Source organism: Homarus americanus, unplaced genomic scaffold, assembly GCF_018991925.1.
Source record: "Homarus americanus isolate GMGI-L3 unplaced genomic scaffold, GMGI_Hamer_2.0 scaffold41027, whole genome shotgun sequence".
NCBI lineage: Eukaryota > Metazoa > Arthropoda > Malacostraca > Decapoda > Nephropidae > Homarus > Homarus americanus.
The window spans coordinates 4989932-5004293 of record NW_024745073.1 but is presented as its reverse complement, the minus strand read 5'-3'; the positions used below and the strand labels follow the sequence as shown (position 1 = coordinate 5004293).

The 14362-nt window shown below is 39.7% G+C and overlaps 1 protein-coding gene across 1 annotated transcript; it reads right to left on the bottom strand.

The window, feature by feature from the left end:
* Positions 1-224: 224 nt before the first annotated feature.
* Positions 225-13849, bottom strand: LOC121878308 (ropporin-1-like protein). The gene is made up of 5 exons (XM_042384413.1): positions 13734-13849; positions 7099-7243; positions 6121-6229; positions 5628-5795; positions 225-2487 (listed from the first exon to the last, which is right to left on the bottom strand). Exons 2-5 carry the CDS (start codon positions 7224-7226, stop codon positions 2251-2253), a joined length of 642 nt encoding a protein of 213 aa, XP_042240347.1. The 5' UTR covers positions 7227-7243; positions 13734-13849; the 3' UTR covers positions 225-2250.
* Positions 13850-14362: the final 513 nt, after the last annotated feature.

Genomic DNA, 14362 nt, shown 5'->3' with positions numbered 1-14362 from the left:
GATCTGGTTGTTCGGACGGAACCCTGTCATAAGTTGAGGAGAGACTGTATATCACAGATGGTGGTAAGGTATTTTCTGAACTTGTGGGTGATTGACCAGCTCTGTGCATGCCATAGCAAGTATTAGTATATTCTTTAAAGACATGGCCCAATACAAACCAGGAAATGTGGCTGCAGTGTGGTAATCCAGCATCATTGTACACTCGTGTAATAAAAGTGACAAAATTCCATAATATGTTTTATTAACACCATTTCAAATAAACTTCTAATCAGCCTTACCGCATTCTGAACTATGTGGTCATTGTTGGATGGCTGATGAAAAATAAAGTTATGAAATTTGTAAGAACTATACTGCACTACAGGTATAATAAATGACAAATGCTCAGGTAGTATAGTGTTTACCCCTCAAGTGAATGGTGATGGGGTCCATTTCCTTATGGGGGAAGATTGAGCTTCTCCTTTGTACAGTCATAAAAAAAAATTACAATTGGGTGAATTTGCCAATAGTGGGATAACCACTTGGTGGATTAGTAAAGCATCCTGTGAAGTGCGAAATTGCCCACTTGATACCGCTTGACCTCTTTGCCCAGGCTGATATGGTAGCCAAACACACTTATCAGAGTAGGTGGGTTAGGAAGAGGGGTGTGTGAATGCATGCTCCCATCACTCAGATGGCAGCCCATGGTCCACCATGTGGTGGTCAGTCTCTTTATCAAAAAAGCAATCAGACTAGACTGGCTACTCAGAGAAAGATAAAAAAGATAAATACAGTATGCTCAATACTCACCCTAACACAAGAGAGCAAAAAAAAGTCTTGACTAAGTCCAGTGGGATATGAGAGTGTCATAATATTGTAATAAGCCTAGTGCCATAGGAGAGCAATATCACCCTCCCAGCTAACCCCTGCTGTCGTGGGTGTACCAGATAGTACCTGTATGTCCTTCTGATTTGATGCTTGGTGTAAGAGGGTGTACAAGGTAAAGTAAGTCCCTCTGACTCAAGGGGTTAATAACTAGTTGTTACAATAATACTGTGCTTCAATAACTATGGTCTATAAGTGTGTAAAAAAGTTAATAATTACACTTCTCCATCAACAATTAAAAAATTATGAGAAATAAAACTTCTAATAACTAATATTCCACAAGGTGGCAGCAGTGTTGTTCAATGAAGATTTTGCATGTCACTCATTTGATAGTGGAGCACTTTGGTACTTTTAATACATTCTCATTAGTCGTGGCAATCTCTTTGACTGTTAGATTAGTAATTTATTTCTTCACAATAGGCCAGAGCTGCCAAGAAGCTAAAAAGAATGTATGTTCACTGCAACATGCCAACGAACCTTACCGAGAGTACAGATGATCTTGCAGCATCAGCAAACACTTATGTTGATCTGTGACTACCACAAAGCTTGTACAAAATATTCTCATTGATTTCCAATTCTCTTGACTGTATTCCTTGTTTGTGTCCATGCATGTTACAGTAGCTACTTTCTGTGGTACTTTTAACAGCCAAAAAGCCAACAAAGTACTCATTTAAAGATGCACCAACTGACAGTTGATGATCCTCAACATTACCAACAGTCACTCTATGTGACTCAAGTCAGATGTACAGTCAAGATAGCTGAAAAGTATCAAGCACTTGACTTTGTCTCTTATTATGTTGAGAATTTTTTCTGAAATTAGGGCAATTACCCTTTCCAAGGTGTTTGCATTGTTACATGTTTTTACTGCACTTCAACAACAAAGGTCTTAATCACACAAGAAGGTTATATGAATTACACTAGTTCACCAACAAGAAAAAATTGAGACAAATCTATCTGTGATTCTTCACTCATTACAGGATTGAATTTTGTGATTAGTTTAATCTGACCAAGAAAGATTATTACAGAACCATATTGTATTTTATTTACTTGATTATGTCTTGCAACAATACAATTTTATTAGACTTCGTTCAATGCATAATGACAGCTCAGTCTTGAGGTGAATATGGAAAGGATCCACTGGTCATTTGAGAACCTCTTGTTTATTTTTATGTAATTTTTCCATTAATTACAAAACTATACCGGGTAATCCACAGACCTCAGTAATTACACCAGTTAAAACAATGTCAACAGATATGTAGCTAACTTGTTTTATTATCTTTTGAATTATTGTCAACAATCTTATTTGGATGTTTGAATAGATGGGTACAAACCTGCAGCTCCTGTCATGCCATGAGAGAAAAAAAGTAACATGCAACGAGACTCCAACAATTACTGAAGAGGAGGACATGATGCTCGTGTAAGGTCACTGGGAACCAGATACCCATCATTGTAATTAGCAATATCATTCAGGTAGTTGACAGCCTCAGTGTACTGGTCTGTCGGTGTGATGTTAGTATGTGTGTGAAGGCGATGATAATGATCCACGAGGGTATTGCACAAAACCTTCTGGCTCACTGGGTCGTCGGTTACAGTTATCATCACCAGTTGTAAGGCCTCCACCAGTGACTGAAATGATTCAAATATTCAGCAAAATGTGTTGTTAATCCAATTCTGGTTTAAATATTGCAATTTACCGCTTTATTTGAAGTCTTTAATTTTGTTTTGTCCTTGAATTTTGTGCACAGAATTATAACATCAACTTAAATCCTAACTAATGGAAATGTATGGGTAAACATTATCAAATAATAAGCAACTGTGAAAACATTTGGTTATGATTAATAGGATATCAAATTCAATAAATGATTGGTGATGATGACTAAACTCCAACTTTTTACTGAAATTTAGTTAACAAAATATTAAAAGATTATACAAGTACATACTTTGTATCTCTGTTTACGGTTTTCACCATATAGATAAATTATATTTATCTTTATCCTTCTTAACACCACAGTAAGGAGGCATATCACATGTCCCAACAGGACGAAGAAACAGCACTAATAGAGACTGAATGTGAAAAGGACCTGGATGTGTATGTTGACAACAAACCGAAGTTCTCAGGCCATTACCAGTGTGAGAAGAAAGTGAATCAAGCAATACTAGTAGGCCTTATAAGAAGGTTGTTCAGATACCTAGACGGTCCGTCCCTTGAAACGCTCTTCAAGAGTGAGATGCTTCCCTGTCTGGTCCCTGAGAGAGGCTAGAGACTATCAGCAGACTGAAAATGTCCAAAAGAGGGCCACCAGACTGGTGCCTACACTATGGTACCTGTTACCCAGAGAGATTAGAACACCTGCAACTGCCTAGCTTATACTACAGATGAGCAAGGGGTGACCTAACTGAAGTTTATAAACATTTCTGAGGGCACTGCTCAGTCGAGTGTCCGTACCTGGAGTTGGCGGACACCTGCCCAGCGAGGGGTCACAGCTCAAGGTTGAAGACACCACAAATCCAGAAAACTGTGAGGGCAAACTTTTTTGGAGTGAGAATTGTAAACTCCTGGAACAACCTGCCAGAGTGTGTTGTGACGGCACCAAGTGTGCAGGTACAAATACATTCAGTAGCCAGTACATGCCCAGTACTTGCCAACAGTACACAAACAGATGTGATCGACCACCAAAGCGGCTAACGAATCGATCAGTGGTGAAGAGGATAAAAGTAAATGTGCAAAGATTACTTTCCTTCATTTTATACAGTCAAATCTACATGCTGTGTTATAGCTAATGTTCCAAGAAGTGCCAATGGAAACACTTGAAGGTGTGGAGAAGCTAACTAGAGTGGAATAAATTCCACACATGTTGTCTAATTTTGTCTAATTTTAAATGTTAAAAGTTATTATGATGTAGAAATTGATTTTTATAGTTATGATCTATCTTGCCTAATGTTTGAACTTACCATTTTGGAAATGGGTGAAGAGTAGAAAGACAAGGAAATATCAATCAGTCCCAATTAGAAATATTAAAATGGGGCTTTTATCACCTAAAGGCTTTACAGATAGTCCAGGCTAGAAACAGACTCAACATGACAATACCACCTTGTCATGTTTCATGATTACAGTACAGAGGTGATATTATGTATCAGTCTTTCCAATCATACTCCTGTCCATTAATTCCGAGAGGGAAAATGGTCCCTCAAAGGCACAAATGTTTCTATTCAAGGCCAGAGAGTGAAGGTAGCTCTTGCTGATGCACTTATACAGCTCAATTAAGTGTCTTGCTCTTTGGTAGTATTATGTGGGCGTGAGTGCCAGCGTCAGTCTGTAGGCCTTATTTAGACATTCCTAATCAATTAACTGTTTTTGGTATTTCCCAAAAGACCAAGCATAATTACATTACTTCACATGTGGTAGCACAATGCCTTGAAGGTGTTTTATTAGATTATCTAAACTTTTTCGGAGTGAGGGTTGTAAACTCTTGGAACAATCTACCAGAGAGTGTTGTGACGGCACCGAGTGTAAGCTCTTTCAAGACAAGACTTGACCAACACTGGAGCAGATTCAGGTACATTCAGGAGCCGGTGCATGCCCAGTATTTGCCAACAGTGCGTGACAGAGACGTGACCGATCGCCCGGGCGGCTAGCGAGCCAATCTTTTGGTGAAGAAGATAAATGAAAAGGAAAAGTAATCAGAGACGTGACCGATCGCCCAAGCGGCTAACAAGCCGATCAGTGGCGAAGAGGATAAAAGTAAAGGTAAGTGTAAGACTTTTATAGTTGTACCCTGTACAGTAGCACAGTACTCCAAGTAGCTTACGTATTTGCAATGCTAACCTTTTCACAATGACCTGAGAACTTGCATTTCTGATCATTTACCTGGTAGTTTCAATTTGGGCAATGTCTCCATTATCTTGGGACATGGTACAATCATTCCAAAAAGTATCTTTTTGGAGGGGTCCAATGAATTTAAAAATGAACACCACAATTCCTGTTGTCTCAGTTGGGTTGTCAAAATCCTTTTTCCATTGTTATATTGTCTCTCACAAAATCATAAAGATACTTTTTGGAGCGAGTGTAAATGTTACTGTTACTATGGCCAAGATTCATCCTTTTGTATTTCTCTGTGTAATATACCAGTACAGTGGGGTATGCTGTAACGAATGGATTCTACTACGAATATTCCTATAACGAACGGTTTTACCTATAAAATTGAGAATGCTATAACGAACGAAACTCCTACAACGAACATTATTATTTTTATTTTTTATTTTTATTTTTTTACTAATTTATTGTTTTTTTATTACAAGTATTAATGATATTCTTTATTTCAGGGGTTTAGATGCATATTTATGCACTTTTTTAAAATTTTTATAATTTTATATTATATTTTTCAGTGCTAAGTGGTTGTATTTGGGGGCCTGGAATGGATTAATCCTATAACGAACAAGGTTCTAGAACCAATTAGATTCGTTATAGCATACCTCACTGTATATTTGAAAAGAGTGCTGGTTGTCAAATTCAGCCTGGAATCAGTGAAATAAAGCTGTATGCCAAAAATATTTTTGAATAATGAAGCCTCTCTTAAATTATGGAATGGAAACTTTTCTTAAGGATGGATGGATAAGGATAACACTATATGACCCTTTGCCCATTGAATGTGATTACAGAGTAAAGGTTATCAGAATTTTCTTTTGATGCAACCATTTTCCCTTGTAAAATCTCTACTGGAAAAAATGCTACCTATACAAAACAAAGTGATGACTAGGTACAGTACATGGGTGGAAAGTGCAGCAATGTGAGAGAGAATGTGGTCCCACTCAACAGTCCCTCCGTCACCTCCACCTGCTCTCTGCCAGGCATCCTGTGCTGTTTCTTCAGCCACACCCATGGCCTCACACACTTCTTGTAGGTTCTCCCATGTAACACTATCCTCACTACTCAGCTGGAAATGGAATGTGTGGTTTGATGGGATACAAAAATATTGAATTTTCTGATGCCAATCACTGGCTGAGTAAAAGAATTGAATTTACTTTATATTTTCATGTAATCAAGTGTAGGAGTGTTACTTTACAGTCAATGGTGTCATGGGCACAGTTACACTAATAATATATTAACACCCACACATTTATATTATGCTCCGTTGTCTATAAAACATGTGTGAAACGAGCTAGTTATTTTAGAGATGGTACCTGATAAATAATGACCATTGGAAGTTTAACTTCCCCAGTGAAATTATGTGTGGTTACCTTGCATCCAATGGTTCATACCTGATGGTTTAACACTCGCAGGACTCCAGGAGATATACCACTCTCAGATTCTGGAATGGGGAACTCCAGTCGGTCCTTTACAGGTGGAGATGTTCCATTACTCATACTCCTGACATAAGCAGCAATGGAAGACAATTAGATGGCATTGATATAACTGTATTTGGTAATAACTGCACAGTACATGGAACAGGTATTACAGTACAGAACAGTATAGGCATTTGTATATGAAAAAAAGTTAAAATGGGTTCCATTGGCCTGAGGCTAAGTAGGGACTGGTGGACAAAGCACAATGTACTGTTTACAAGTATTAGGCCTTTGGTACACAAGATGGCTATGGCTAGCATGGCACTTGACTACCTTCACTTCTCCAATCTTTTTTTTTTTTTTTATTGGCCCCTACATCCTTGTGTAAGGTGAAGCGCAGAACCGTTTACAGCGCCCAACAGGGAAGCATGCTAAGTTCATGCTTGCCTTATGTCTCATGAGTTAAGGGCGTAGAAGCCTGAAGAGTCAAGGGTGTAGAAGCCTGAAGAGTCAATGGTTTATGTCTAAGCAAGTTATTGGAAGCTCCAACAACTTGTCCCTGAATACGAATTCGCAACTTTCGATTTACAGCAGGTACCTACTTTGCTGCTAGGTGAACAGGGACCAAGGGGACTAGGTAGAGTGTCCAAACAACTTCCGCCGGCCCGGGAATCGAACCCGTGACATCTTGCTTGCGAGGCAAGAGTGGTATTGCTCTACCTCCAGCGCTCCCCAATCTTGGTTATGAACTCATTTACAGCTGGGTGAACTTGGGGTGCCCTGGGATTGAACCAGTGATCCCTAAGACAGGATAGGAGGAAAGTGCTGTATCCACACAGCCCCAATTATCTATTTTATATCTGAAAATCTAAGATGAGTATGTCTTCAGACTATAATTAATATTAGTGTAACTTTTATACTTTTATAACAATACTGTACAGAGTTAATAATTACCTGAAGTAAGCAGCTGACCAGATGAGGAGATCTTTGGGCTGGGTACGAATGGCAGCCTTCGTGTAATCTTTGAGAATGCGAGGCAGCTGGGCAGGAACCCTTGCCTCTCCCACTGTTGCCACAACCATCCTTACTCACAGAACACCTGTTAAGTTCAGTGCAACTAGGCTGTATTAAAAAATTACACAATGAAAACAAAGACTATCCAACTTGTACATTATTTTTACTAAATGAAAGAATTCCATAACATTAAAGGCCCATCAGGGGCAATACAGATGCTACACATTGAACAATGAACCTGGTACACAAGGAGGCAGTGTGACTGGCAGTGCACTTGACCTCTCACTTCTCTAATTGTAATGTGTAGTGACTATGTCAATACAACTCCATCTGCCTGGCAAGATGAGCACAAGTCAAATGATGACGTCACAGACAACATGGAACTTTTGAAGACCTCTCACGGATCAGTACCACGGCCTATACAGATCAATCAGAGAGCTTGTACAGTACCAGTGGGTAGGCCTATACAGAAAATTCAGTGAGCGCGCAGTGCCAGCCTACCCAAATCTTGAGTCGCAGCTTGGGTACTTAGTAGCCAGCTTGGCTGTCCTGGGCATTCCTGTTCCAGTCAAGATCACACAATATCAGCACTACACAATACACATACAATGAACACCACACAATGATCATCACACAATATCAGCACCACACAATGAGCATCACAGAATATTAGCAGCACACAATAAGCATCACAATATTAGCAGCACACAATGAGCACCATACAATAATAGCACCACACAATGATCAACAGAATATTAGCACCACACAATGATCAACAGAATATAAGCACCACAAAATATTAGCACCAAACATATATAAGCAGCACACAATGAGCATCACACAATATCAGCACCACACAGAGCATCACAGAATATTAGCACCAGCCAATGAGCACCACACAATGAGCATAAACTGTCAAAGCTAAAGGTTCATATGAGTCCCGTCCCTGACGTGGTGCATCCCAGAGTGCTAAGAGAGTTGTGCAATGAGCTTGCTGAGCCCCTGAAGATTCTGTTCTGTAAATGCCTGGATGAACAAAAGGTCTCCAGTGATTGGAAAATGGCTTATGTGAGTCCTATCTTCAAGAAGGGGGATCGTCGTCACTCCACGAATAACTATAGACAGGTGAGCCTGACCAGCATAATATGTAAAGTACTACGAAACAACCTTGTAAGGGATTTCCAATACGGTTTTATGCCGGGGCGCTCTTGCTTAACACAATTACCACAATTACTCAAGGTACTGGATATTTGGACCCAAATTCTGGAACAGGGTGGTAATATCGACAATATTTATCGACATTTTGTCAAGGCTTTCGACAGTGAACCCCAGGAAAGGCTGAAAATAAAACTGGAAGAGTACGAGATTCGGGGAAATGTCCTGCCATGGATTGGAAACTTTCTCCATGACCACAAGCAGTGTGGTGATTGATGGCATGAAATTGTGGGGTACGTGTTATTTGGTTCACACTCAGAATGGGATGGAGAAAGGAAACTCACAATGTGCTCTCTGTATACATATTATATTGGATGTACAATGCAGCTTGGTGGCTGGTGCTGGGAGGAGGCAGCATGGTTACAAGCGTGATGTAGAGAGAGCTGGTTGGTGAGGGTGCTCAGAGGAGGACAAGCTTGTGGGTCGCCATGCTCGCCGGCAGGAGCGAGGACCGCCAGGCAAAAGCGGAGGAGGTGACAATATATTAGACCTAGTATTAACAAATAAAGAAAATATTATCAGAGATATCACAGTAGGGGAAGAACTAGGTAACAGTGATCACAGAGAAATCAGGTTCACCATAAATTGGGAAACGAAAAACAATGACAATATGGTCAGAGTCCCAAACTTTTGGTTGTCGGATTATCAGGGTTTAAGAAGGTACCTAGGTGAGGTCACCTGGGAACAGTCACGTCAGTCACCAGTAGGAAGGGGTGAGGTCATAGATGACACAACAATTGATCATGACACAACAATTGATCATGACTATAATATATTCACTAGTATACTACATAAAGCACAAGAACAAAATATACCATACAGAAAAATTAGGTCAAATAAGAATGAGCCAAGGTGGATGGCAAGAAAACTTAAACATGACATAGGAATAAAGAAAGGAATATATAAGAAATTAAAGGGAGGGGAGGAGCAGCTCAGAAATAGGTATAATGAACTATCTAGGAATGTTAAGAAAAATGTAAGGAAAGCAAAGAGAGACTATGAAATCAAAATAGCAAGAGAATCCACGGCGAATCCCAAGGGATTTTTCCAGGTATATAGAACAAAGGTCAAGGACAAAGTTGGGCCTTTAAAGTCAGGGAAGGGAGAAGTGATAAATGGCAGTGAAGAAATAAGCAAGCATTGGACAGCTACTTCTTATCAGTTTTCACAGAGGAAATTCTCGATGAAATTCCAGAGGTGGAACTGATATTTAAGGGAAAAGAAGAAGAGAAATTAAAGAATATCACTATCAGAAAAGAGGATGTTCTTAAGAAGATAAATAAACTAAAGAAGACAAAATCCCCAGGGCCGGATGAAATTTTCCCTCGAGTCTTGAAAGAGTGTAGGGAACAGATTAGCGGACCCCTCGTAAACTTATTTACAAAATCATTAAACACCGGAGTTGTGCCAGACTTGTGGAAACAGGCAAATGTAGTACCCATATTCAAAAAGGGAGACAGAGCATCAGCGTCAAATTACCGGCCGATCAGTTGGGCTTCAGTAGTGGGGAAATTTCTTGAATCAATTATAGCAGATAACATCCGATCGCATTTAGAGAAAAGCAAATTAATCTACGACTCTCAACAGGGGTTTACAAAGGGAAAATCTTGTTTAACAAATCTGCTGACATTTTTTAGGAAAGTCTTTGAGGTAGTAGATAATGACGAAAATTACGATGTTATTTACTTAGACTTTAGCAAAGCATTTGACAGAGTACCACATCAGAGGCTTCTGAGAAAAATTAAGGCTCATGGTATCGAGGGGAAAGTTTTAAATTCGATAAAATCATGGCTCACCGATAGAACGTAGAGGGTCAGCGTAGATGGTGTTAAATCTGAGTGGGGTCGTGTAACCAGTGGGGTTCCCCAGGGGTCAGTACTAGGCCCACTCTTGTTCATAATCTACATAACTATCTAGATACTGGGATCAGCAGTGACATAAGCAAGTTTGCGGATGACACCAAAATAGGGCGGCAGATTAATTCAGGGCAGGATGCAAATGCATTACAGGAGGATCTAAATAAACTGCAGGGGTGGTCTGAAAAAGGGCAAATGAAATTCAACACCAGCAAGTGCAGCGTACTTAATATTGGAAGAACAAATACTGTCAATGTATACAGCCTTAACAACATCAACCTAGAGAAGTTGACTTGTGAAAGAGACCTAGGGGTACTTGTAAGCCCGGACCTACGGCCTAGAAAACAGTGCGAAGAATGACAAAAATGATTCCGGGACTTAGAAACCTTCCATATCAGGATAGGTTAAAGAAACTTAACTTGCATTCCCTAGAAAGACGAAGAGTGCGGGGAGATATGAGAGAAGTATTTAGGTGGGTGAAAGGAATCAATAAAGGGGATATAGATAAAGTTCTTATAATATCCGAGCAGGATAGGACTCGGAGCAATGGATTCAAGTTGGATAAGTTTAGGTTTAGGAGGGAGATAGGAAGGAACTGGTTTACAAATAGGGTGGTGGACGAGTGGAACAAGCTTAGCAACCTTGTAGTAACTGCTGGAACGCTGGAAAGTTTCAAAGGGCAACTCCACAATTATCTCAACATACAATACCTCCTGTTAATTCACAAGGAACGACATGGCACTTTTAACTCTCATTCAGTGGTTCAATACTTAACCTGGGATATTATATTTCTGCTAGTTATCCCCCAAACAAGATAACATAATACTTAGGCCTATGTAACTTTGAGGAGTGCCCCAGGGTAACGCTGGTCTCTACAACAAATGAAGATCGCTGTTAGGGGTTGGTTGTAGACCGACACACGCTCAGGGAGTGGGCGCCTGATTTGCAGGAAACGGACTTCCCAGTTCAGTCCTGTCGAATCAACGGCATCGTCCAACCCGGTTACCGCCCCACGTTAGCCGATGAGTATTCAGCTCAACACACTGGAGAGACGTTGAGGAAGTCACGAATGCGTGATTCTCCCTCGTGTAGAGGTATATACGTGCACCCGCGGGGCAGCTTGGGCCTCCGTATTCATACCAGAAGGGTCGATCTTACCAACAACATAACTTCTCTATCATTTTGGATCACTGTATACTTAGTTATGAACTCCGGTGTTCTTGATCAGGGTAATTTCCTATGTCTATTCATATAATCTAATCAGAGGTTGAGCGTGCCAGGAAAAGGTGGAATATACACGTTGATAACATTAATTCTGCAAGCTCAGGCTTGAGGCGAACAAGGCGCTATTCACGGGGAGGCGCTAGATCTTGGAGATTATACCAGTTGACAGAATAGTTCAGGAGATTAATGACTTTCTTAAATAGACAACTGACACTAACTAAACTATAAACATCAGATTCTCTGATGTCGGGGCGACAAATGATATAACTTCAGGCGCGATCAGAAACTCATGGATACTCCCACGGACGACATAAAATACGCCGCTCTAGCTGGCAAACTTGACACTCACTTACTTGACATGTTCTACTACCGATAAGGACAGTTGAAGCGTTCTACCCCACTCACAATGGATCTTGAATGTTCCAACTGTAAACAGACATATCTAAGTTGACTCAAAACAAGGGTGTTCTCTCTCACACTCAAATTCATTTTATAGAGAGGTTGGTTTCAGTAAGTCAGAGAAAATGGGATAACGGAGGACTGAGGTGTCTTGAAGTGATGAGAAAACGGACTCCTCAGATGGAGGACTCAAACGAAAGCCGAGTTACATGTTTTGTGGGCTATTGAGCGTAATATGAATCATTTGATTTTGGCGCTAACTGACGTGTAAGACCGTGGTCGTTACATCATCAGCAAATTTACTTATGTTGCTGTCTACGTCGATATCTATGTCGTTTATGTATATAATAAATAATAATGGTCCGAGTACTGAGCCTTGGGGAACTCCACTAGTGACGTTGATGAAAAGAATGTTAATAGATTAGTTAGACAAACGCCCGCTTGTGAAGCCATGTTGTGAATCATTGATCAACTTGTACTTCTCAAGGTGATTTCGAATAGAGTTAGAAATGATTGCTGGGTGGACACAGACTCTTTCTGTGAGCTTATTATCACCCTGAGACACGAGGTGCTCACCGTCAATAACTAGCTTACGACATGTTAACAGCCAACATACAGTACCCATCGCCACCTATCTGGGACTCACAGCTCCTTCCCAAATTTCAGCTATATATATCTTCAAAACAGTGGAAATACATAAGGAATCCACACACACAGTACGTCTTAAACCTCTCAGCAGAATGAACGCCACTCACGGTAATTTCGAAAAAGCGTGTGCCTTATGTACCCTACCCTCCACCCCCAAAGACCGGCGTTTTGTACAGGTTGCTTTTGGTTAGGTTAGAACATGTCTACGTATTAATTTCAAATTTGTATTCATCGTTGCGTCACTAAATAATTGGTATTTTTGCAGTTTACACAACTTTCCTACCCAAAATCTATTATCATATTCGAAAAATGGCGTATAATAACGGAGATAGCGCATGCCAAATCTTTCTCTATTTTCTTCCATTAATCTTCCGCCATTATCGCCTACTCGACCTCCCGCTCAGCGTGTTTCCTTCATAAATCGTCATGCGCATGCGTTCCCGAACACGTCACGAGCCGTTCCGTACACGTCACGCGGCCAATCAAAAGCAGTATTTTTTGCCCAATCAGATTCGATTGTAATTTTGGGTCTCATTTCGAAATTCAAATTCATTTCCGACCATGGAAATCTGCGATGGGTGTTACTTCAATTATATGGAGTTGATTGCGCGTTTTTGGAAAAGAAAACGAACATGCTATAGCATTTTTTAGATCTCATGGTGTTCTCCCGACCTCAGTAAAGTGTCCTAAGTGTAAGAACGAGTGTAAATATCGTCAAGACCAACATAGTTCACATCAGCGTCAGCCACCTACACTGATCTCAGAATCCGACGCCGAACCAGAACCAGGCCTATAAGGTAAGAAATAAGTGATTCCATCATATGATGAGAGTTAGGTTAGGTTATCCCCAAAAAGGTTCGGTTTATATGTTTTGTAGTGTTTTTGGGTGTATTTTGTATTCGCTTGGCCACGATTTTTGTGGGAAAATGACCCACCCAAAACCACCGATAACAAAAAAAAACAGGCAATTTCCGACGGAAATCAAGGTCAGAACCAATCAAAACACACAAAAACACACTAGAAAAACACAGTTTTGACTAGCTAACAGAGTTGTGTGAGCTACTGCATATTAACCGATTTCTTAATTGACTCAAATGTTTACACTAGTATGGGGATTTTGTTTTCAGTTTTCATAAAGAACAGATTGTACCCGATTTGACATTGTCTTGTGGCTACAAAATTGATTTCCACGTTGCTTATTGATTTATGATAATTAATAACAAATAATCTTACCTTTAGAGTACTTGAGGTACTATCAAGTAAGTTAATAAGTGGTGTAAAATAGCCACGTCCAACGCCACTCGCTGGCGTCTCTGGAATGTGTGACGTCACGAGTCAATACTGCGCATGAGAACCGACCGACCATCATGTCAATGATGTTATGTAATTGTACCCCTAAACCTTTTCATTCCATTCATATATATATATATATATATATATATATATATATATATATATATATATATATATATATATATATATATATAGTCTGTACTCACCCCTGAAGATGTGAATTACACCAAACGCTTGGGAGCTTCGTTTTTCTTGTTTCCTTGTGGCTATCAGCATATATATATATATATATATATATATATATATATATATATATATATATATATATATATATATATATATATATATATATATATATATATATATATATATACGTGTATACTGCATATTATATGCAAGTAAATCACTGTAGGTGCGCGTGATCCAGGTATATGCTGATAGCCACAAGGAAACAAGAAAATACGAAATGTGTGTGTGTGTGGAAATCATGATGGTGAATTTTATATAAAATATATATTACGAGTGTGTAATTGTAGTCTACTAACTAAGTAGCCTATTGCCCCAACAGG